This window comes from Bufo gargarizans, chromosome 6, assembly GCF_014858855.1.
Source record: "Bufo gargarizans isolate SCDJY-AF-19 chromosome 6, ASM1485885v1, whole genome shotgun sequence".
NCBI classification, from domain to species: domain Eukaryota; kingdom Metazoa; phylum Chordata; class Amphibia; order Anura; family Bufonidae; genus Bufo; species Bufo gargarizans.
The window spans coordinates 31,200,643-31,225,495 of record NC_058085.1 but is presented as its reverse complement, the minus strand read 5'-3'; the positions used below and the strand labels follow the sequence as shown (position 1 = coordinate 31,225,495).

Genomic DNA, 24,853 nt, shown 5'->3' with positions numbered 1-24,853 from the left:
GTAAGGGGTTTCATTCTCCCGGTTAACCCCTTAAGGACCGGGCTCATTTTTACCTTAAGGACCAGGCCATTTTAACTTTCAAATGCTTTTACTTATCCAGGCCATTCTGAGATAGTTTTCTCGTCACATATTGTACTTCATGACACTGGTAAAATGGAGCAAAAAAAATACAAAATTTACAAAAAATCTGGAAAAATTTGCAAATTTCCAAGTTTCAATTTTTCTATTTATATAATACCTCCAAACATAGTTATTATTTTACATTCCCAATATGTCTACTTCATGTTTGGATCATTTTGGGAATGCCATTTTACTTTTTAGGGACGTTACAAGGCTTAGAAGTTTAGAAGCAAATCTTGAAATTTTTCTGAAATCTTTCAAAACCCACTTTTTAAGGACCAGTTCAGGTCTGAAGTCATTTTGTGAGGCTTACATAATAGAAACCACCCAAAAATGACCCCATTCTAGAAACTACATTATTTACAATTGGTCATTAGACCACTGATGTCTCGAGGTTAACACGTATTGATTTAGTACTAAAATATAACATTTATTACGTGCCCTTAAAATTAACTCGAACTGTATTAAAATTATCAGCTGTGCCTGCTATATCAATAGCTGTCATCTTGTCTATAAGGAATTACCACTAGAGGGCAACCATCAGTTATGACTGTGTATCCCTTTACAATGTTGTCACTTATAATCTTCTATACTGTGTTTGGGGCGCACTGTTATTTTCACAGTGCGCTGCCTCCTAACTGTGGTAACTCCTCTAGTGTTATTTTTTTCATATGTCACTTCATTGTTGGCAGGCTCGTGCTGGCTAAAACACACATAAATTCCTAACTGCCCCCCGACATGTTTCGCCAAATGCCTTGGCGTCTTCAGGGGTATGGGCAGTGACTGTGTTGGGGGCGGGCACGGGCGTTTTAAAACCTCCCTCCTTACGTCATACTGGCGCTAGCTACTCTGTATCTATTTTACTTTTGGGCCGGCTCAGTAGCCTATCACTATTAACTTCTCAGGAATCACGTGATAGTGGGCTGTCCTTCTCTTTAGTAACCAATGGTAATGCGACTGCGCTTTCCGTACCTGCGCATGGGCTTAGTGCTGGTCGCATGTGTAGTCCCTCATTGCGCATGTCCAGGCACTTGTACTCCAGTTTAATTTTCCCTGTTATTAGTGCGCATGCGTCGACTTATGGGCCGTCCCTCTCTTTTATGTCCATTAATAGTGCGACTGAGCTTTCCGTACCTGCGCATGGACTTAGTGCTGGCCGCATACATAGTCCCTCATTGCGCATGTCCAGGTACTTGTGCTCCGATTAAGCTTTCCCTACTAACAATGCACATACGTCGACTTATAAATTGGTTCATCATGTTCAGGACATGTTCTACAGGCGACCCAATTACTTTATGGACTTTATATTTATGCGTATTCGCTGCCGTTCTGTCACAATCTCATCTCTCTTATCTTATGAATTATTCCAGTCATTACTCCAATACGTGACAGAATTGCAGCTAATACGCTATTTACTTATAGGACTATATCTATTTCCCATAGCTACTTATTAGTACAGCTATAGGGTCTTCCCACTGTTTATGTCTTTCATCCCATTTATGAATTTAGCTGGGACTAGATGAAGTGATGGATTTCTCTCTCTTTTTATTTATTGATGTACATGCTCTCATATGTATACTGTTGAGCCGGACTCAGATTCTCTGATTAATTATTCAAGGATTTTTATGTTTTTCTATGTGTTTTTGTATTTTTTTAGAGATTTCCAGAATGCTCAACCTCTCTAATTCTCCTTTCAAATGAGGCACTCTAGGTAAGTATATATATATATATATATATATATATATATATATATTCTTCACTTTTGGTATATTTTTACTCTCTTAAATTAACATTTTTGTTTTTATTCTTTTTTTAATAGGTACCTATTTTTTTGTTATTTTATACCTACTTATCTATAATTTTGTTATTTTATCTTTTATTGATATTTTAATATTTATTATAATAATCATTATTTGTCTGGAAATCCTTCCCATATAGTATGAAATGATTTTGCTTTTTCTCTTTATTTTTTTATATTTAGTATTATTTTAATAGATACCTATATTTTTGTTATTTTATACCTGCTTATATATAATTTTGTTTTGTTATTTTATCTTTTATTGATATTTTAATATTTATTATAATTATCATTATTTATCTGGAGATCTTTCCCATTTACTATGAAATGATTTTACTTTTTCTCTTTATTTTATATATTTTTTATTATTTGAAAATAGATACCTTAATATTTACTTACAGTACGGGTTTATCACAGCCAGTTGTCTGCCCTATTATTAACTAACGTATTGTTCTATAGTTAATTCTTCTCTACTGTATTTTAGTTTGTTATGAAAATTATTGGAATCTCTCATAGAAACGAAGTTTAAGTAAAGGCTTCATTTAGACCATGCGGGGCTAGGCTACCCAGGCGATATATCCAACGGGTTTCTTCCTGTTGTAGCCTCTTGTCCAGGTTACCCATTCTTGGGCCTAACTTGAGTTTTTGTATACCCCATACTTGTAAATTTTGACTATTTCCATTATGTTTGTTATGTATATGTCTTGAGAGGGGCGTATCGCTGATGGTATTAATAGTGCTGAGATGTTTAGAGATGCGCCTTCTTAATTCTTGTGTGGTTTTGCCCACATAGATTTTCGGACAGCTACATTGTATGGCATATATTACTCCCATTGATTTGCAGTTTATATATTCATTAATATAATATTTTTTATGGTCAACTGGATTGAGAAAATCTTTTTTTGGTATCATTTTTCCACAAAAACTGCAGTCGCAACAGGGGTACGACCCCACCGTCCGCAGCCAGGTAGATCTATCTTGTGCTCTACTAGGGGTGAAGTGACTATGCACTAATTTTTCTTTTATATTTTGTCCCCTCCTGTATGTAATAGCTGGCTTTGGGCTAATGATCTCCTGTAGTTCATCATCTGAGAGTAGTATATGCCAGTGTCGTCTTATGATACTACGTATCTTTTCGTTTTGTCCATCATAATTGCCTATACATCTTATTACATTCACTTCTCCGTCTCTGGACTGTTTACTGCTGTGGAGTAAAGCGGTTCTGTAAAGCGGTTTTCTTGGCCCGATTATATGCATAGTGTAGTTTTTTTTTTTTGGGATATCCTCTTGATAAGAATCTCTCATAGAGAAGCCTGCACTCTTGCTCAAACCCTTCAACTGTGGAACAATTCCGTTTTGCCCGAAGGTATTGTCCGATAGGAATTCCTTTTTTAAGGGTAGTGGGATGGTGACTTTGCCAGTGTAGTAAGTTGTTTGTAGAGGTAGGCTTCCTATATATGGTGGTTTTAACGCTGCCATCATCTTCCAGGGTAATGGTAAGGTCTAAAAAGTTTATTGTTCTCTTATTAATTTCAGCGGTAAATTTAAGGCCTAGCAAGTTCTCATTAAGTCCCTTGACAAACTCAAGGAAATGTGTTTCTGTGCTGTGTCTCCGTGCTGTCCCATAAAATTAAAATATCGTCTATAAAACGACCCCAATAAAGTATGTGATTTGTAAATTGATGATTTTCTTCTATAAATACTGTGCGTTCCTCCCACCACCCTAAAAATAAATTTGCAAAGTTAGGTGCACATGTCGTCCACATAGCGGTCCCAGTGATCTGTAAATAAAACTTACCATTAAATATAAAATAATTGTGTGTTAACAAAAATTGCAATAGTGACAATACAAAATTGGACATGCGCAATGAGGGACTATGTATGCGGCCAGCACTAAGTCCACGCGCAGGTACGGAAAGCGCAGTCGCACTATTAATGGACATAAAAGAGAGGGACTGCCCATAAGTCGACGCATGCGCACTAATAGCAGGGAAAATTAAACTGGACATGCGCAATGAGGGACTACACATGTGACCAGCACTAAGCCCATGCGCAGGTATGGAAAGCGCAGTCGCATTACCATTGGTTACTAAAGAGAAGGACAGCCCACTATCACGTGATTCCTGAGAAGTTAATAGTGATAGGCTACTGAGCCGGCCCAAAAGTAAAATAGATACAGAGTAGCTAGCGCCAGTATGACGTAAGGAGGGAGGTTTCAAAACGCCCGTGCCCGCCCCCAACACAGTCACTGCCCATACCCCTGAAGACGCCAAGGCATTTGGCGAAACATGTCGGGGGGCAGTTAGGAATTTATGTGTGTTTTAGCCAGCACGAGCCTGCCAACAATGAAGTGACATATGAATAAAATAAGACTAGAGGAGTTACCACAGTTAGGAGGCAGCGCACTGTGAAAATAACAGTGCGCCCCAAACACAGTATAGAAGATTATAAGTGACAACATTGTAAAGGGATACACAGTCATAACTGATGGTTGCCCTCTAGTGGTAATTCCTTATAGACAGATGACAGCTATTGATATAGCAGGCACAGCTGATAATTTTAATACAGTTCGAGTTAATTTTAAGGGCACGTAATAAATGTTATATTTTAGTACTAAATCAATACGTGTTAACCTCGAGACATCAGTGGTCTAACGACCAATTATAAATAATGTGATTGTACGTCTCAACACGTATTAATGGGGTCAAATGTAAATAAAGTAATTCTAGAAACTACACCCCTCAAGGTATTCAAAACTGATTTTACAAACGTTGTTAACCCTTTAAGTGTTCCACAAGAGTTAATGGCAAATTTTCCATTTTAATCAATTTTTTCCAGTAACAAAGCAAGGGTTAACAGCCAAACAAAACTCAATATTTATTGCCCTGATTCTGTAGTTTGCAGAAACACCCCATATGTGGTTGTAAACTGCTGTACGGGCACACGGCAGGGCACAGAAGGAAGAGAACGCCATATGGTTTTTGGAAGGCAGATTTTGCTGGACTGGTTTGTTTACACCATGTCCCATTTGAAGCCCCCCTGTTGCACCCCTACAGTAGAAACTCCAAAAAAGTGACCCCATTTTAGAAACTACGGGATAAGGTGGCAGTCTTGTTGGTACTACTTTAGGGTAAATATGATTTTTAGTTGCTATATATTATACTTTTTTTAGGCAAGGTAACAAAAAATTAAAAATTCAGAAATTTCATCTCCATTTGCCAATAACTCTTGTGGAACACCTAAAGGGTTAACAAAGTTTGTAAAATCAGTTCTGAATACCTTGGGGTGTAGTTTCTTAGATAGAGTCACTTTCTACTCCAGGAGTACATCAGGGGGGCTTCAAATGGGACATGGTGTCAAAAAACCAGTCCAGCGAAATCTGCCTTCCAAAAACCACATGGCGTTCCCTTCCTTCTGTGCCCTGCCGTTTGGCCATACAGCAGTTTACGACCACATATGGGGTGTTTCTGCAAACTACAGAAACAGGGCAATAAATATGGAGTCTTGTTTGGCTGTTAACCCTTGCTTTGTTACTGGAAAAATGGATTCAAATAGAAAATTTGCCCCAAAAATAGCTTTTTTTTTTTTTTTTTTTGCTATTTACAGCGTTGATCTGACAGGTTAGATCGTGTGCTATTTCTATAGAGCAGGTTGTTACGGACGTGACAATACCAAATATGACTAATTTTTGGGGGGGTTTGTTTCAGTTTTACATAATAAAGCATTTTTTTTTTTAAATGCTTTTTTTTAGTGTCTCCACATTCTGAAAGCCATATTTACTTATTTGTTTTGGGCAACTGTATTTTGTAGGGGCTAATTTTTTGCGGGATGAGATGGTGGTTTGATTGCTGATTAAAACCAGCTTTATGTCAAAGAAATCTATCTCTACAAGGTCTATAAATACACCTCAGTAATCCATGATGAGCTTGAAATCAGGAGATTAGTTTTGCTTAAGGGCCGCTTCACACGAGCGGATGCCGTGCGTGGCATCCGCTCCGTGAAAGAGTGCCAAGACCCGCTGCAGACTGCAGAGGCACGGAGCGGTAACATGACTGTTAATGCTCCGTGCCTCTCTGTGATCTCTTTACTACGAAATCACAGTGACAACTGTGATTTCGTAGTAAAGAGATCACAGAGAGGCACGGAGCATTAACAGTCATGTTACCGCTCCGTGCCTCTGCAGTCTGCAGCGGGTCTTGGCACTCTTTCACGGAGCGGATGCCACGCACGGCATCCGCTCGTGTGAAGCGGCCCTAATAGGGGCAAGGGCACCATTGAGTAGGACTATCTGTACACGTGTATGTACACGTTCCATGTTCCATCTTGGGTTTGGTTCAAGTTGTTACAAGCGAGTGCAGCTACTTTATAATTCTCCAGATGCAAAGGTGATAATAAACATTTGCTTGTTATCCAGCTTCAAACTTCACAGGGGCACTAAGAGTGATCACTTGCATTGATGCACTATTAACCATGACTGTCAAAAAATATTGTCACTTTGCCTGCATATCTCCCTGTATCTTCTTGGTCTGTCCATCAGAGGGGCACTTTGAAGCTACACTCACCTAAAGAATTATTAGGAACACCATACTAATACGGTGTCTTTTGCCTTCAGAACTGCCTTAATTCTACGTGGCATTGATTCAACAAGGTTCTGATAGCATTCTTTAGAAATGTTAGCCCATATTGATAGGATAGCATCTCTCCAGTTGATGGAGATTTGAGGGATGCACATCCAGGGCACAAAGCTCCCGTTCCACCACATCCCAAAGATGCTCTATTGGGTTGAGATCTGGTGACTGTGGGGGGGGGCCATTTTAGTACAGTGAACTCATTGTCATGTTCAAGAAACCAATTTGAAATGATTCGAGCTTTGTGACATGCTGCATTATCCTGCTGGAAGTAGCCATCAGAGGATGGGTACATGGTCGCCATGAAGGGATGGACATGGTCAGAAACAATGCTCAGGTAGCCCGTGGCATTTAAACGATGGCCAATTGACACTAAGGGGCCTAAAGTGTGCCCAGAAAACATCCCCCACACCATTACACCACCACCACCAGTCTGCACAGTGGTAACAAGTCATGATGGATACATGTTCTCATTCTGTTTACGCCAAATTCGAACTCTACCATTTGAATGTCTCAACAGAAATCGAGACTCATCAGACGAGGCAACATTTTTCCAGTCTTCAACCGTCCAATTTTGGTGAGCTTGTGCAAATTGTAGCCTCTTTTTCCTATTTGTAGTGGAGATAAGTGGTACCCGGTGGGGTCTTCTGCTGTTGTAGCCCATCCGCCTCAAGGTTGTGCGTGTTGTGGCTTCACAAATGCTTTGCTGCCTACCTCGGTTGTAACGAGTGGTTATTTCAGTCAACGTTGCTCTTCTATCAGCTTGATTCTGTCGGCCTATTCTCCTCTAAACTCTAGCATCAACAAGGCATTTTCGCCCACAGGACTGCCGCATACTGGATGTTTTTCCCTTTTCACACCATTCTTTGTAAACCCTAGAAATGGTTGTGCGTGAAAATCCCAGTAACTGAGCAGATTGTGAAATACTCAGACCAGCCCGTCAGGCACCAACAACCTTGCGACGCTAAAAATAGCTTAAATCACCTTTCTTTCCCATTCTGACATTCAGTTTGGAGTTCAGGAGATTGTCTTGACCAGGACCACAACCCTACATGCATTGAAGCAACTGCCATGTGATTGGTTTACTAGATAATCACATTAATGAGAAATAGAACAAGTGTTCCTTATAGTTCTTTAGGTGAGTGTAGATCTATATGCAGATTATTTATTTCTGTCCCACAGGAACACAGGTCCATCTCAGCGTAGCTATAAACATCATAGATCAATTTGGCCTTTTTTCTCATTTATTAATAGTTTGTTTATTTACTTGACATTAATAAACCTGACCTGTTAATGAGATACGGGAATAAATAGGCTTAAATAATGGCTAAGTAAAAGAGTGATTTGCCGAATAATAGCAGTACTAAAAGACATATATAGATACAACAGCAGTTATATAAATCTTGGTAAGTGTCACAGGGTGGAGTCCCGGGTATAAAGATATAGCGGAGGTTCCCCCCCTGAGCTGCCACCCGGTCCCCTGTCCCTGCCTACTTGCACCACCCACCCTAGGTGATGGGCCGCAACTTGGCGACAGTCCCTGACCTGAGTAAGTGCAAGCAGAGCGATAGAGACAGCAGGGAAGCGGACAGCCAATTAGAGGTTGCACTAGAGTGGACAGAGAGGTGGAACAAGCAAGGTACCACTAAAAACCGAAGGGCGAGGCGGGTCAACTAGCCGGGGTCAGTCCAGGAGGTCACAACAGTACAAGGGAAGAGGCAAAGACAAAATCCAAAAGCAAGCCGAGGTCAAAATCCGAGAGGTAGCGTCATGGTTCAGGGAGCAGGCACAAGCCTCTACACAGCCTCTAGCCAGCAGGTTGTCTGTATTTATAGTGGAGAGTGAGGGTCATGTGACGTGGCCAGCGTCACATGACCGACAGACAAACAAGTCGAGCACCGAGTGATCAGCTCGGCGCTCAAGGCAGACCTAGGAGCAGGGAGCCTCCCAGCTAGTAAGAAACGTTTGTCCAGCTCACCTATTCGGCATGTAATATCCCGTGTGCCCAGAGTCAAACCAGCAAGTTCCTGGACGTGTAGGAAAAATGAAATGAAAAAGACGATTCCGACAGTGTATTTTCTTCCCATAAAATCTTCCTCTTTATTAAATCACAGCATGTGCGGACAGTATCACAAACAAGCAGTTTACGCGTTTCGGAGACCTTCTCCTTAGTCGTAACCTAGCAAAAGCCGGCCTGGGAACGAGGCTGAACACAGATCTTCATTCCCGAAGCTAAGCAGCAGGTCTGCGGCTGATGGGAGACCGAGTGCGCCTTCGGCGCCCCGTTACAGTAAGCTTTTGTTATGTGTCAGTGCCCAAGAAAGTGGATAATGAAGAGATAAAGTAGCAAGTTCAAAAGACATCTTATCTAGTGTTTACTGTTTGTGACATGTAGGAAGTATTTATACCCTATAACCCACACTGGGATGGACACAGAATAATCCAGAAAATTGCTTGTGTGTCTTCATTCTAAACTGATGAATTAGGAATGTGGTATAGTTTATAACTGTTATCTGTTAACTGTAGTGAACAGTCATAAAGCAGACCAACCACTAATTTAACCCTTCCATGCCTGGGGAGGGGGGTCAAGTTAGTTAAAATGTTACCTTCTTCTAATGCTAGCTATACTCAAATCATATTTCCACATTCTAGATGCTTTTTTTTTTGTGGTTCCTGTGGTTGGGTTCAAAAAATAAAGGATAATAGAGTTGTAGTGAAGTTGAACCAACTTATGTATTGGGGAGCTCCTCTTGACATATGAGACAGTCCAAAGACAAAGTCTCACGGGGGGCGTGGCTTGCTCATGGCGGAGTAGGACGCAGGGAAGTGAAGCTCTCCCGCCATCTCCACATTATTAGCTATTCCAACAAGTCTACCTGCTTTTTCGTGGTTCTCGATGGGTCACAAAACTGCTAAGGGGTCGCAGGAGCCCGCACAGCAGTCGGAGGGTTCCGGAATACCAAAGTTTTTTGTCTCGCAGTCGAGCGTTACGGGGCCTACAGAGACGCCCAAGATGGTGACCGGGAGAAATCTACCCGCGGCAGTCGAAAACACAAGCCCGCCTTCTTCTCATGGGGAGCCCAGGAGACTGGGATATCCGTACTTATTTGCAAGCGTTGCCTACTAAGGATGACCTGGCGCAATCGGTGCAGAGGTTGGAGCAGACTTATCGGTCCGAGATGGAGACCCTCAAGGGGGAAATTAAGCACTTGGGCACCAGGGTGGAGGCCTCGGAGAAGGCGCAGGAGGCCTTCCACGACCAGCTGGAGGACCAGCATAAGGTACTGTCGGCTCATTCGCAGCAGATAACCCACCTGTTATCCCATGTGGACGACCTCGAGAACCGCCATCGCAGGAATAATCTGCGGATCCGAGGGGTGGCGGAGTCGGTCCCCATGTCTGAATTGGAAGCGACGATTCAAACCTTCTTCGGTTCTCTGCTAGGGGACTCTGTACAACTACCGGTGGAATTGGATCGTCTGCACAGGGCCTTAGGTCCTAAATCTAATGATGCCTCCAGACCGAGGGATATAGTGTGCAGGGTGCACTTCTTTAAGATAAAGGAAGATATTTTGAGAGCGGCCAGACAGGCGGTTATCCATTTCAGCTGCACACCAGGAAGGATGTGGACACAGGATGAGAACCTGCACACCAGGAAGGATGGCAGATCGGCGGTGTTCAAAGATCCAGAGGACCTACTCAAGTTTTTGGAGACTTTTGCACTTCCGCGAGTCTCACTGCCGGAGTGGCCGACAGTTCCGGGGCCTGCGCCATTACCCCAGAGGGAGAGGTGGTCTGAGGTCTCCCCAAGGGCCTCCAAACAGAGGAGATCGCCGTGACTTCGGACTCTATAGTCTGGGGGTTACTTAAATGTTACAGGGGCCGATTAGAGGGCCGCCGATGTGGGTTTCAGTTTTGTCCCATATAAATGTGGTTACAGCCAGTAGGCTGTCCTGTTATGTTCTTTCATGATGAGTTACTTAATGCCTAGGATTACGTGGGGAACAAGTGTTATGTTTATTTGGGGGTAAGCTGTTTCCTTTCAAGTACTCGACAGGAGGGTAGTAGGGCCACAAGGGTTAACTACTGTATATTAGAAGCAGGATGTATTTTTATAAAAAGGGCCATGTCCCCACTTGTAAAAATAGATACTTCCCCACATGGGCTCACAGTAATTATGCTGATTCTAAATCCAGGGGAGTTGCTATAGCCATTCACAAGGATGTGCCATGCTCCATTCTGAATTCTTGCCATGATGATCAAGGCCGTTACTTGTTCTTGAAAGTTAATATTGGCTCTAGATTAATGCTTCTTGCTAAGATGTATTGTCCCAATACAGGTCAGAGGGGTTTTGCAGATGTGGCCTTCCCAGAGTTGGAGGACTTTGCGGACGGCTTGCCGATTATATTGGGTGGAGACATTAATCTCCCTCTGGATGGTAAATTGGACACGTCATCAGGTGAGTCTTCAATTTCTCCTGGGGTGGTCCGGGGCTTCTAGAGACACCTACATTCGCTTCGTTTAGTGGATGTATGGCGGATTCTTCATCCGACAGTGAAAGACTTCATATTCTTCTCCATTGCTCATAATTCATATCACCGCCTAGACTATGTTTTTATTTCACACGAATTGTTAGATCTGCGCCTGACAGCGGCGATAGAGCCTATCCTCTTTTCTGACCATTCGCTGATGTGGGTTGCTCTGGGTTTGGGGGACCCCACCCGTACAAAGGGCTCTTGGAAGTTAAATGATAATGTGCTGAGGGATAGTGTGTGTGTGGCTGACATTAAAGCGGTTATTGAGGAGTTTGTGGAAGTTCACGAGGGGGATTCCTCTAGGTCTACAATTAAGTGGGAGGCTCTTAAATGTGTGATTAGGGGTCGCTTGATTTCTCACGCTTCCAGGCTAAAGAAGATGCGATCCATGCAGATTGTTGAACTGCTACAGAAAATGGCTACAGAGTTAGAAGGGGCGCCATAAGAAAAGCCTAGATTCAAAGGTTTATCAGGAGCTATGTGATGTCAGGAATGCCCTTGCGGAAACTCATTGACCAGAAATATTTAGGGGCCAGAGACAAACTTAAGCGTTTGTTTTATGGCTTAGGGGACAAAAGTGGCAGGCTCCTGGCGAGGACGTTGCGCCCGCGGATGGCCTCCGGTTACATTCTGTCTATCAACTGCAGAGTTGGTGGGAAGGTTCATGCTACTGGGGACATATTGAAGGAGTTTCAAGCTTACTATGAGAAACTGTATAGCTTGAACGGTAAATATGTGGATTTGGCACCTTAACTTAAAGTTCAAAAGATCAGACAATTCTTGTCAGGGTTGAAGGGGCCTAAACTGTTGAATGTGGATAGTGCAGACTTAGAGGGGGAAGTGACTGAACAGGAGATTAAGGGGGTCGTGAAACAGCTAGAAGTGGGTAAATGTCCAGGACCGGATGGGTTTACACCACGTTTTTATTTAAAAAAATTTAGACGAGGTGACAGGGCCCTTGAAGGATATGTGTAATTCTATTGATCAAGGCGATATGTTCCCGGCGCAGGCAGTGACGGCACACATCTGTGTAATCCCTAAACCAGGGAAGGACCCTTCGGTTTGTAGTAATTACCGACCAATTTCTTTAATTAACATTGATGTTAAGATATATGCTAAAATTTTGGCAAACAGACTAAAGGTTCATATTCCTTCTCTGGTTTACGCGGATCAAGTGGGGTTTGTACCTGGCAGGGAATCGAGAGACAATACTATTAGATCCCTAGCACATATTGCAAGGGCTACGGTCACTAAGATGCCTCTTTGTCTACTCTCAGTTGACGCAGAAAAGGCGTTTGACCGTTTAGATTGGGATTTCCTGAGAGAGACCTTAAAGGCGTTTGGTCTTGGCCCTAACATGTTGCTTAGGATAATGGCTCTTTACAATAAGCCAAGAGCCCAGGTGAGTGTGAATGGCGCGTTATATTCCCCGTTTGAGATCCACAACGGGAGCCGCCAGGGGTGCCCGCTATCCCCGCTGCTGTATATTCTGGTCATGGAGTTTCTTGCAAGGGCACTTAGAGCTAATGCGTCCATAAGAGGCCTTTATTTTGGAACACTAGAGTCTAAAATTGCCATTTACGCAGATGATCTATTGATATATTGCTCCGACCCAGTGGTTAGTTTACCGAATATTACGAAAGAGTTTTCTTTAATCCAAGATACTGAATGTCACGGTTCCGCACACCACTGTGCAATCCTTAAGACAGGCTTCTCCATTCCAATGGAGGACAGATTACATTTCATATCTGGGGTGTCTGTCCCAGCCCGTTTAGAGAACCTGTATCAGATGAATTTTACGTTACGCCATCTTTAGAATTAAGGCCAATTTTTTGGTGATTGGATTGTTCAGTGGATTGTTGAGGGGAATTATTGTGTAGTAGTAACATGTATACAAATGGACCATAACCATGTTTCATTGATGGTATAAAAGCTGCTGCTGTTTGCATCTTCAGTTATCCATATTGCTAAAAAGGTTAAAAAATCTGTATTTGGAAATCCCTGACTGAGCTTTAGATTTATGAAGTGATCTACCAGTTGACTACTTAATACTGGTATCAACACTGTGGATCATGATTGATTATAGAAGTGACGTGAAGGTGCAACATGTTGTTATCTCATAAAGGAACATAGCGGAACTTGATAAGCTATTCAACTCATCTTCCAATCCATACAAAAAGAGAGAGTTGTTTGTTTTACATTGGTTCATCTTCTTTTTATTCAGGTTCCTACAATATAAGATCTGCTCAGTGGATATCTTATATATAGGATCATTCTCCTGATTGACCCATCAAGGATGAATAGTGAAAGGGTCAAGATAGCAGAGACTATATTAAATCTTACCCTGGAGATACTATATCGCTTTACTGGAGAGGTGAGAGGTTCTGATGATGACCGAATTACATCATCTTATCTATGTTACTAACAGATGGACATGATTGGAGAGGTGAGGGACTCTGGAAATGTGTGGAGTGATATTTATTACTGTGTCTCTCCATAACCAGGAATACACTGTAGTGAAGAAGTCCTCGAGTGAGCACAGTCAGGACCCTGTGTCTGAAGTATGGGGAAGAACCCTGAGCCCAATCACAGGGCCTCCACTTCACCCCCTAATAAATGAGGAAATCAATAAAGAGAAGATCCTAGAACTCGCCAACAAGATGATTGAGCTGCTGACTGGAGAGGTGACACTGCTGGGAATGCTGGGACATTATATAGTAACACTATGAAGGGATCTGGGTAATGACTGTATCATGTTCTTAGGTTCCTATAAGGTGCCATGGAGTCTATTTCTCCATGGAAGAGTCAAAATGTTTAGAAGGAAACAAAGATCTGTACAAGGACGTCATGATGGAGGATCACCGGCCTCTCATATCATCAGGTAATAGACATGACTAAATACACACGTCCTCTCATTATTTGATTAATGAATTCAGTCTCTGGATGTTTTCTATAGTTAGATCCGGCAAGATAAAAACACAGGAGAGGCGGCACAGTCCTCTTGTTCTACAGCATGGTTCAGAAGAACATCACACTGTCCCACAGGATGATCAGGTAGATGGAGATAAGGTCTCATGAAATGTTCTCTATGATTTGTAGAAGATCTTGTGTTCAGGCTTGTTTTATCCTTCTCAAACATCCCACATGACCCCTCCAACCGTCTTCATTTACAGTATTTGTTTCTCAGGTTTTGGATCCAGATAAAGATCAGAAAATTATTAAGGCTACAGAGACATATGTGAAGGGTGAGCAGAGTATAGAAGACATTCCTACATATAACCGCCCAGGTGAGTAGTAACCACTAAATTAAGCAATGGAGACTCACAGACTTGATAGAGTCTACTCATTAACTTGATAGAACAACTTTATGTTGAATTTTTAGGCTCTATCTCAGGGGCGGACTGACAACTCATGGGATCCCCGGGCAGTACGAGATTATGGGGCCCCTGGGGCCCTGCCCACCCTCAAGCCACACCCACACACAGCCCCACCCACATATTGCGCCGCCCATATCACCTACACTTGGTACAGAATTTCTCTTCACTATGTTCAAAATAAATGTTTACTAATAAAAATAAAAAAATCACACCCTCCACCACAACACCACAAGCGTATCTCAGACTCAGTCTATCGCATAGCTCCACAGCAATGCAACTCACAGTAATGTGCAATGTGCAAGTACATCACAGATCACCTCAGCAATAAAATGCATAGAAAAGTGCACTGTGTGAGTACTGAAAGCTCTACAGCAATATAAGTCACAGGAATGTGCAGTTTGTGAGTGTATTACAGATCACCTCATCAATACAATAGACAGGAATGTGCAGTGTGTGAGTATATCATAGCCAACCCACTGCTTTCCCATAGGGGAGCATTGGGAGGCTATTGCGCATGCGCGGCTTCATAGAGATGCTTTAAATCAATGCATTTCTATGAGGAGTGTGAGGAATATTGATTATCATTTATTGGCAGCCCTGATTGTCATTTGATTCACCGTTTCAGTGTACATGCAAAATATGTTCCCACCCCCCAGCCATCTGATTGTCAGCTAGCAAGGGAGAAAGCCCCAGGGGTCCAGGCTTCCATGAGGCCCCAGGTGGATAAAGTCACACCTCAACCAGCCAGTTTGGAGGCAAGCTAATTCTGCAGGAAAACCCCCAGCAGGAGGTCCCAGCCCTTGCCCAAGATCAATGATGCCTCCCAGACAAGTTGGCACCTATATTTTATAATTATGAACCGTCCGTCCATCCCAGGCATAATTCAGTTATCTTTTTGCGATCCTGGGGCAAAGCCAAACATCTATGTGGCCTGGCTTGAGGCTAGGATGCCCGGGAGGGGAGATATACATATTTCCCCAAAGAAACCACATAGCGGCACCATGTGTGGACTCTAGTTGTAGCCGGAACAATATTCCTGCGACATTCTGGTCTGGGGCTATAGGCCCTAAGGGGTTTATTGGGTCATTTGCTGCCAGCACCAGAGAAGGAGAGGTGGACCCTTCCCATAGGTGGGGAGGGGAGCGGCCAGCTACAGGTCATAAGCCCATGCAAGCCAGCGGGCGGTGTCTTTTCTGAAGGGGGTCACATCGTGCCAGTGTGTTCAGAGAGACTGGGAACCAGCTGACCTCACTGCCCCCACATAACTACAGCCAAGGACTAGTCCACCATCATAACCCAAAGGAACTTTCCTCTTACCCGGTAACTGAGTCTTGCTCTGCTTAACCCTGTTGTACCTATAACACCTGTATTTGTAACCTCAGACCACTATGTATTCTCTGTGTATATTGTGTTATATCTAGTGTGCCCTTAAGGCGATTAAAAATATAATTTCATTTTGTGTATCTCGATCATAAATCCCAACGTCTGTGTTTCGGCATAGTTATAAGCTACCCCGGGTTGGTTTCTCACCCTATATAATCCCGTTAGCGGACCGGGCTTATATCAAACGAGAAGCTGGTGGCAGATTTCCTGGGCTGAGAAGGCGCTGTTTCACGGCAGCAGTGAAAAGGCTCTCTCAGCTTGTTGCCTCTCTGTGCCCGCGTGGATAGGAGGTGTCTGTGTAAACTGTACCAAGCTGACCTTACCTGCTCCTCTGAAGGGCGTAACGTCACGCTTTGGGTACCAAGTGACCATATTGCGTCTCGTGAGCTCGACGTAGATGACGTCAAGCGGGCAAGAGGTCTGGTATTTGTCACAAGGAGTGTTTAGCGTAAATGCCAGTGTTGCACGTTGTGTAACACTGGACTAGGAATCACCTCTAGTGGCCGTCTGATGAGTAAATACTGCCTTTTTTTCAGAAAAAGCTTGCAGAGACATGCTATAGCCACCAGAACTACTACGTTTAGCTGTTGTGGTTCTGGTGACTATAGCGTGCCTTAATATAGAGGGGGGAAAAAGAATCAGCACAAAAGTATCAAATAAAATGGCTGTATCATTACTCTAAAAATTAAAAAAGCACATAACTTTTTTTTTTTTTCACAATGTGCAGATAGTACTGTACCCCTCCATCCATCCCTCCCATTCCCTTCTCCATCCCCTCACCCCCTTCTCCAACCACCCAGCACCCTTACTCACATAAAACAAGTATTATATATAATATAACTTACAGTGATTTACTGTAAATACTGACAGTTCTGAAGACTCCAGCAGATTTAGGATCAGTGCTCTGGGCAGTGGGCAGCTGAGCTCAGGGCTGGAAGTGGGCACCGCTCTGCAGTTCAGGAAGGAGACCTATAAGACGCACCTAGGTTTTAGAGGGGGACAATAAAAAAAAAAAAAACATTTTTCATTACACCTCAGGTCAGACCACCAATCAAACCCCCAATGTTAATAAGACCTCAAATCAGCCCCGCAATCAGATCTCATCTCAGACCCAAATGTAAATGACCCCCAATCAGCCCCCACAATCAGCCCTCGTGCCTCTCAGCCCACATTATTATCCCTTATGCCTCTCATCAGCCCCCATTATATTCCCTTATGCCTCTCAACAGCCCCCATTATGACTCCCAGCCCCCATTATGCCTCTCAGCCCCCATTAAGCCGCTCTTAGCCCCCATTATGCCTATCAGGCCCCCCATTATGCCTCTCAGCCAGCCCCCACTATGCCTCTCAGCCAGCCCCCATTATGCCTCTCAGCCAGTTCCCATTATGCCTCTCAGCTAGCCCCCATTATGCCTCTTAGCCAGCCCTCATTATGTGCCTCTCATGCCCTTTTATGCCTCTCAGGCCCCCAATTATACCTCAGCTCCCAGCATCATGGCCATTATGCCCCCAGCACAGCAAAAATAAATGAAACACCTCTCCTGCTCACCGGCACCGCAATCTTCTTCCTACTGCTGTCGGCTGGCGCACACAGCGTGACGTGGTAGAGCGACTAACGCTGTGCACAGCCATGCACAGACAGGAAGTTCCGTTCCTTCCTGGTTCTCCGGTACTAATGGAAGCGCTCATTAGTATTCACGGTGAGTCCTTCAGTATGCGAGCCATGCCGCATAGAATCGGGACACACACAGAGCCGGCGGAGCGGAGGCACTGGCCAGCGGGGCCTGACGGGGCTCCCTAATGGCCACGGCCCTTGTTCCATGCCCGAATGGTCAGTCCGCCCCTGTCTTAAGTCAGTTTTTTTAGCTTTATATTTACCCATTCAGCCAAAATACAAATTAAATATGGGTGAAAATGTGATACTGTTGTATGCAATAACATGTGATATGCATTTAAATGTGGATTTACAGCAATGGACATGAACTATTAAATTTGAATGAGGCCTACAGGTCCTTCTCAAAAAATTAGCATATTGTGATAAAGTTCATTATTTTCTGTAATGTACTGATAAACATTAGACTTTCATATATTTTAGATTCATTACACACCAACTGAAGTAGTTCAAGCCTTTTATTGTTTTAATATTGATGATTTTGGCATACAGCTCATGAAAACCCAAAATTCCTATCTCAAAAAATTAGCATATCATGAAAAGGTTCTCTAAACGAGCTATTAACCTAATCATCTGAATCAACTAATTAACTCTAAACACCTGCTAAAGATTCCTGAGGCTTTTAAAAACTCCCAGCCTGGTTCATTACTCAAAACCGCAATCATGGGTAAGACTGCCGACCTGACTGCTGTCCAGAAGGCCATCATTGACACCCTCAAGCAAGAGGGTAAGACACAGAAAGAAATTTCTGAACGAATAGGCTGTTCCCAGAGTGCTGTATCATGGCACCTCAGTGGGAAGTCTGTGGGAAGGAAAAAGTGTGGCAGAAAACGCTGCACAACGAGAAGAGCTGACCGGACCCTGAGGAAGATTGTGGAGAAGGACCGATTCCAGACCTTGGGGGACCTGCGGAAGCAGTGGACTGAGTCTGGAGTAGAAACATCCAGAGCCACCGTGTACAGGCGTGTGCAGGAAATGGGCTACAGGTGCCGCATTCCCCAGGTCAAGCCACTTTTAAACCAGAAACAGCGGCAGAAGCGCCTGACCTGGGCTACAGAGAAGCAGCACTGGACTGTTGCATGTCATTCGGAAATCAAGGTGCCAGAGTCTGGAGGAAGACTGGGGAGAGGGAAATGCCAAAATGCCTGAAGTCCAGTGTCAAGTACCCACAGTCAGTGATGGCCTGGGGTGCCATGTCAGCTGCTGGTGTTGGTCCAGTGTTTTATCAAGGGCAGGGTCAATGCAGCTAGCTATCAGGAGATTTTGGAGCACTTCATGCTTCCATCTGCTGAAAAGCTTTATGGAGATGAAGATTTCATTTTTCAGCACGACCTGGCACCTGCTCACAGTGCCAAAACCACTGGTAAATGGTTTACTGACCATGGTATTACTGGGCTCAATTGGTCTGCCAACTCTCCTGACCTGAACCCCATAGAGAATCTGTGGGATATTGGGAAGAGAAAGTTGAGAGACGCAAGACCCAACACTCTGGATGAGCTTAAGGCCGCTATCGAAGCCTCCTGGGCCTCCATAACACCTCAGCAGTGCCACAGGCTGATTGCCTCCATGCCACGCCGCATTGAAGCAGTCATTTCTGCAAAAGGATTCCTGACCAAGTATTGAGTGCATAACTGAACATAATTATTTGAAGGTTGACTTTTTTTGTATTAAAAACACTTTTCTTTTATTGGTCGGATGAAATATGCTAATTTTTTGAGATAGGAAATTTGGGTTTTCATGAGCTGTATGCCAAAATCATCAATATTAAAACAATAAAAGGCTTGAACTACTTCAGTTGGTGTGTAATGAATCTAAAATATATGAAAGTCTAATGTTTATCAGTACATTACAGAAAATAATGAACTTTATCACAATATGCTAATTTTTTGAGAAGGACCTGTATTTCTTCTACTGCTGTCAGTACTAATGAGAAAAATAATGTTGTGACTAAGGATCGATTAGCTCCTGTTAGAGTCATGTTACTGTGTGCAACCGGAATACAGAACATGGAGTCATGCACCGATCAACCATAACATTAGAAACACTGACAGGTAAAGTGAATATAATTTATCTTATGACAATGGAACCTGTCATGCGGTGGCATATGTTAGGCGGCAAGCACTGTGCAGTCATTTCTTTAAATTGACGCAGATGATGTGAATAGAGGCAGGGGAAATGGACCAGGGTAAGAATCTGAGCAGCTTCAACAAGTGCTAAACTGTTATGGCTAGACAACTGGATCAGACCATCTCCAATCTGCAGGTCTTGTTGGGTGTTCTACTTAGTACCTACCAACAGTGGTCCAAGGAGGTAAACTAGTAAACTGACCACAGGTCATACATAATATGAATGTAAGAATATAGTGGTGAGAAAGAAATACAGAGTCACCATCTGGGACCACCACCAACAAACTCTAAATCTGCTGCCTATCTTCCTTCCCCACCCCAGATAATAGATCACCGGAGCTCCCTGTGAGGCCAGTTGAACTTGGCCAATCAGGCTCCATGTTATGTCTGTGAAGTAAGGCGGTAGAAAACAGGTGTGAGCTCTCAAGTACCAGAAGAGTAAAAGCAAAACAGAAGACAAGGGGTTATTCCAGAAAAAAGCCAAGAGAATCAGTAGAAACCTAATCAGTTAGATGAGAAGCAAATCTTGAAACAAGCCAACACCGGAAGGTCCAACAGAAATGCAGCACAGTTTTTTAGCAGACATCAGGAGCCAGAAAACCAAAAATCACAGGCACTGACAGACAGTCAGTGCCTGACTTAAATCCACCACCTAGCTTTGAGTTTGAGACTGAGCCAGAGACCTGATTGGCCAGTTAAACTCCATTAAAAAATGGATAATATAGATCAATGTAAAAATCTATGTGATATACTTTTTAAAAATTGTTAGCATTCTGAAGAAAACCATGCTTGTGTGGCCACATGCCTTGCAATTTGTGTGGAATGTTTTTTTCTAGAAATGCTATAAATATTAACCCCTTGTTGCCACAATACATTTTTGGGTGAAATTGAAAAAATAAATAAAATTCTGCTAATGTTTTAGGGTATCATTTTTATGTTGTTTTATGTGCCCTAAGACTGAAATGTTACCTCTTTATCCCATGGTCAGTTTGATTACAGAGATACCAAATTTATATGGTTTACTACTTTGTTCAAAAAATTGCCTCTCGTCACCTGTTTTCGCGGAGTACAATTTGGGATACATATAACTATTCACTTTTTTCAATTTGTTCTAGGGGCAAGATGACCCAAAAACGACAATTTGAGTGTTTTAATTTTTTTTCTGTTATGTCAAACACTATGCTGAGTACATATTTTTTGTCATATTTGACACAGTGATAGCAGTCATTCTTTATTGGTTGTTTGTGGAAAGGGGGGTGATTTGAATTTTCAGCCCTGTTATTTTTATATATTTGAATTTTACTTTCCCCTAGCAGACTTTAATATGCAGCCATTGGATTGTTGATACGATCCTCTGCAATACATTAGTGTTGCAGTCTATGGTGACTTTGATGTCTTCCTGTTAAGCCCATTACAAGGTCCCAGGCTTCCATAATAACCAATCAGCACCCAGTAATTTCAATGGGAAGTGTTTGGTTGGCAGGGAGATGAGGCCTTAGAGGGAGCTTTCCCTCCTAACTAATTATTCAGATACCATAGCCACTATTGACCAAGGCATCTGAGGAGTGAAGTGTCCATGATCACAGACATCTCCGATCACAGACATTGCTTGCCACATGCTATGATGGTGGCTGAGCTCCTGAGTTGGCACCATATTTTACCTCTCAATATACTCTGTACATGATGCTATGGGGTTAAAATAATTCTATGGTTATAGTATACAAAATAATAAAATCATTTTTATTCTTGGCAGATGACTGTGCCAGGAGCTCAGAGGGACATCTGATCTCTTCTGATTTTAAAACAGAGGATTGTGGTATCACAGAGGACACATACAAAGAAGATTCCATTATCCCAGATATACCCTTAGTTCTTCACAGCAAACACCTATCATCTGATCCTTTTAAACAGGTCCAATCTTCAGATTTATCACAGCAAAATAAAAGCCACAGAGAAGCAAAAACAAGGGAAAATCGATTTTTATGTATAGAATGTGGACAAGGTTTTCCCTATAGATCATCTCTTGTTATACATAAGAGAATTCACACGGGGGAGAAGCCATATTCATGTTCACACTGTGGTAAATGTTTCAATGTGGGATCAATTCTTGTTAAACATCAGAGAATTCACACGGGAGTAAAGCCTTTTCTATGTTCAGAATGTGGGAGAAGTTTTACTGAAAGAGCCGCTCTTATTACACATGAGAGAATTCACTCGGGGGCGAAGCCATTCTCGTGTTCGGAATGTGGAAAATGTTTTACCCAAAAATCAACTCTTGTTAAACATCAGAGAATTCACACAGGGGTAAGGCCATTTTTCTGTTCAGAATGTGGGAAGAGTTTTACTCAGAAATCAACGCTAGTTAAACATCAGAGACTTCACACAGGGGAGAAGCCATTTTCATGCCAAAAATGTGGGAAATGTTTCAAAGAGAAATCGACACTTGTTAAACATGAGAGAAATCACATAGGCTTGAGGCCATTTCCATGTTCAGAATGTGAGAAATGCTTTAACCAAAAATCTGATCTTGATAGACATCAAAGAATTCACACAGGGGAAAAGCCATTTTCATGTTCCAAATGCGGGAAATGTTATAGATTTAAGTCAGGTCTTGTTGCTCATCACAGGAGTCACACAGGGGAGAAGTCATTTTGATGTACCGTATGTGGAAAGTGTTAAAATTCACCGTAAATGTGCATCGATGAATCAGCAACAAGATTATAACTGTATTCTTTTTTTTAAAAGCTACAACTACAATCAGATAAGTCCCAGCAGTTTAACCTCTTAAATGTCACAGTAAAAAGTGATTGCAGCATCTAAAGTGTTTGACAGAGGGAAGATTTCCTCCAAAATTGGAATCTACAGAGTGTACGGTATACAGTGTACAGTATAATTATGTTTTATTAACGTTTATATTAAACAGCCCTCCCCAAAAAATAAATATGTTAACCTTTTTTTTTAGGCTACTTTCACATCTTTTATTTGGTTTCGGGTTTTGAGATTCAGCAGAGCATCTCAAAACTGGACCAAACCGGTTCAGTTTGATTTAACACATCAGGATGCGTCCGATCCGTTAGGACGAGGTGGTGTTAAATGAATGGAACAAACCGGATCTGTCACTAAAAACAATGTAAGTCAGTGGGTGACAGATACTTTTTATCTTTTAGGATCCCCCAAAAAATTTGGGATCCGACACCACTGGCTTACATTGTTTTTAGTGACAATCTGGTTTGTTCTATTTCAATGACTGAACACAAAACCACAGTTTGCATTGGTTTTGTGTCTGCTGGAACAGAATGCACCCCGAACAGAACATACCCCATTCACAATACATTGGCCCTAAACTGAACCCTTTTGGCCCGGTTTTGAGATCCTCTGCCGGATCTCAAAACCGGAATACCAAAACGCTGATGTGAAAGTAGCCTTAAAAAGTATGCATTTTTAAACACTATTTCACATTAAAAAAAAAGTGGTACTACTACAATCTTAACCACCTGTAGAACAAAAATACGAATGCAAGGTTCTCATTCCTCCAGGTCGTGGTATATCAGTAGTAGTAGTAAGTGAGAGGAACTGGACTTGTATTTTCTTTTGAAGCCATTTTGTTAGTTATCCGACTGGCTTTCTCAATAAGAATGACTCTGTCATTAAATACTAGCGACTTATGCTACCACTTACTAGTTTTATCTCCAGTGCTGTTGATTGCCACAGACAGCTGATTGGTGGGATGCTGGATCAGGACCCCACCAGTTTGATACTGATGACGTCTCTGGAGGATATTTCATTGAAGTCTGAAATGGGTGGGTTTTTAAGGGGTTCAATACAGTTTAGTGACATAGTACAAGATACAAATACAAAGTAAAGTCATAGAATAGAAAGGGAAAGCAATGCAGAGCACTAAATGATCATTAAAAATGTATGCAGATAGCTCACCTGTATATCAACCATGAGTATAGAATATTTCACATCAATGTATATTTCATAATTTGTGGTGGCCAATCATTAATAAAGATTTTTTTTTAAACTTATATTCTTGTGTCTGTGCCTATCGTACCTTATTCTTTTGATTTTAAGCTATTTTCTGAGAACCAATGGAGCTGAGTGAGAGCGGGTAGGCATTTTGGGGCAGATTGACTAAGACTAGCATTTCATACATTTCTGGTATCTCTTGAGAAAAGAGAACTATCTCGCTAGCACTAGCACTTGGAAGTGGCTCCCTATGAGTCACAATCTGATTTTTAACAAGCCTTGGGACAATAGCCTGGCCAGATATTCATCCATGGACAGCTGTTTTGGGTTGCTTGACCCTCAACAGTAAAGAGCAGTATTCTGGCTGGCTGGGTGTGATGGCTTGGATACAGTTTGAGCAGGGTACTGGCTCTCCTTAAGGAGACCAGCCTTGAGTAGAGACGTACCGCTATGGATGACTGATGATGGAACAGAGGAGGAGAAGAAGCATAATCATAAGCTGATGATAATAACAACAATCACCATATACTACTGGTGGTATCACGGTGGGGAGTAGGGGAAACTCCCCACTGTACAATGACGGGTAAGCGGGATATGCCACAAGGCCTTAATACCAGCATAAGGGGAGCAGGTCATCTCCTAACGCCACCCTCATCCTATCCCTGACCTCCTAACTAACACGACACGGATGAACCAGAGTCTCCCACAGGCCTAGCAACAGGTAAAACAACAACAGTACAATCATGTTTTAGAGCGGGTCCACCTGACCCCTAGTATATCACCACAACTGTAGGAATCCCCATTGAAACATAAACAGAAAAGACAGTGAGAAACCAAGAGGGTCGGCAGGTAAGATCCCAGAGACAGGAATATACCTGGATAACAAGCTCTGGGACACATAGCACTTACCTGCCAGAGCAACGGGAAGAAAGATGCTTACTGCCAAGACTTGTGGTTCACCCCTCAGCAGGTGGTCAACGCTGTACCCCGTATTAAGAACACAGAAGCCCCCTCACCAGAGGCACAACACCCAGGGTAACGCCTTCTATACATGACGGACATAAAACACCAACTGACCAGACATGTAACAACAAGACGAGACTCCACACCCTGAACATAAACCCACACCAAAAAAACACACAGGTAATGTAGGGGAACAAGAATGATAGAATGGGAAGACAAACTATGTACAACAAGGTGGCCCTCAAACTGGACAGATGAAAAAGTCCAGGAAGGCAGCATAAC

General features: G+C 42.6%; 1 protein-coding gene across 5 annotated transcripts; it reads left to right on the top strand.

Moving 5' to 3' along the window:
- The first annotated feature begins 1,775 nt into the window (after positions 1–1,775).
- On the top strand, positions 1,776–23,629 carry LOC122941669 (gastrula zinc finger protein XlCGF17.1-like). 5 transcript variants are annotated; one of them, XM_044299088.1, is made up of 9 exons: positions 1,777–1,831; positions 7,067–7,123; positions 10,886–11,005; positions 13,306–13,455; positions 13,586–13,765; positions 13,845–13,962; positions 14,038–14,135; positions 14,269–14,368; positions 20,755–23,629. In XM_044299088.1, the coding sequence occupies exon 9, from the start codon at positions 21,347–21,349 to the stop codon at positions 22,292–22,294; it is 948 nt and encodes a 315-aa protein (XP_044155023.1). In that variant the 5' UTR covers positions 1,777–1,831; positions 7,067–7,123; positions 10,886–11,005; positions 13,306–13,455; positions 13,586–13,765; positions 13,845–13,962; positions 14,038–14,135; positions 14,269–14,368; positions 20,755–21,346; the 3' UTR covers positions 22,295–23,629. The 5 variants fall into 4 exon arrangements, with proteins under 5 accessions (XP_044155021.1, XP_044155022.1, XP_044155020.1 ...); XM_044299085.1 differs by having other exon boundaries at positions 21,393–23,629; XM_044299086.1 differs by lacking the exon at positions 7,067–7,123 and having other exon boundaries at positions 1,776–1,831; positions 21,393–23,629.
- Positions 23,630–24,853: the final 1,224 nt, after the last annotated feature.

Excerpts from the sequence above, each read along its gene's own strand:
- LOC122941669 (XM_044299087.1), top strand. The coding sequence starts at position 13,378 with ATGAATAGTGAAAGGGTCAAGATAGCAGAGACTATATTAAATCTTACC. Across the intron at positions 13,456-13,585 it reads TATATCGCTTTACTGGAGAG|GAATACACTGTAGTGAAGAA; the intron begins GTGAGAGGTTCT and ends CTCCATAACCAG. Across the intron at positions 14,136-14,268 it reads CTGTCCCACAGGATGATCAG|GTTTTGGATCCAGATAAAGA; the intron begins GTAGATGGAGAT and ends TTTGTTTCTCAG.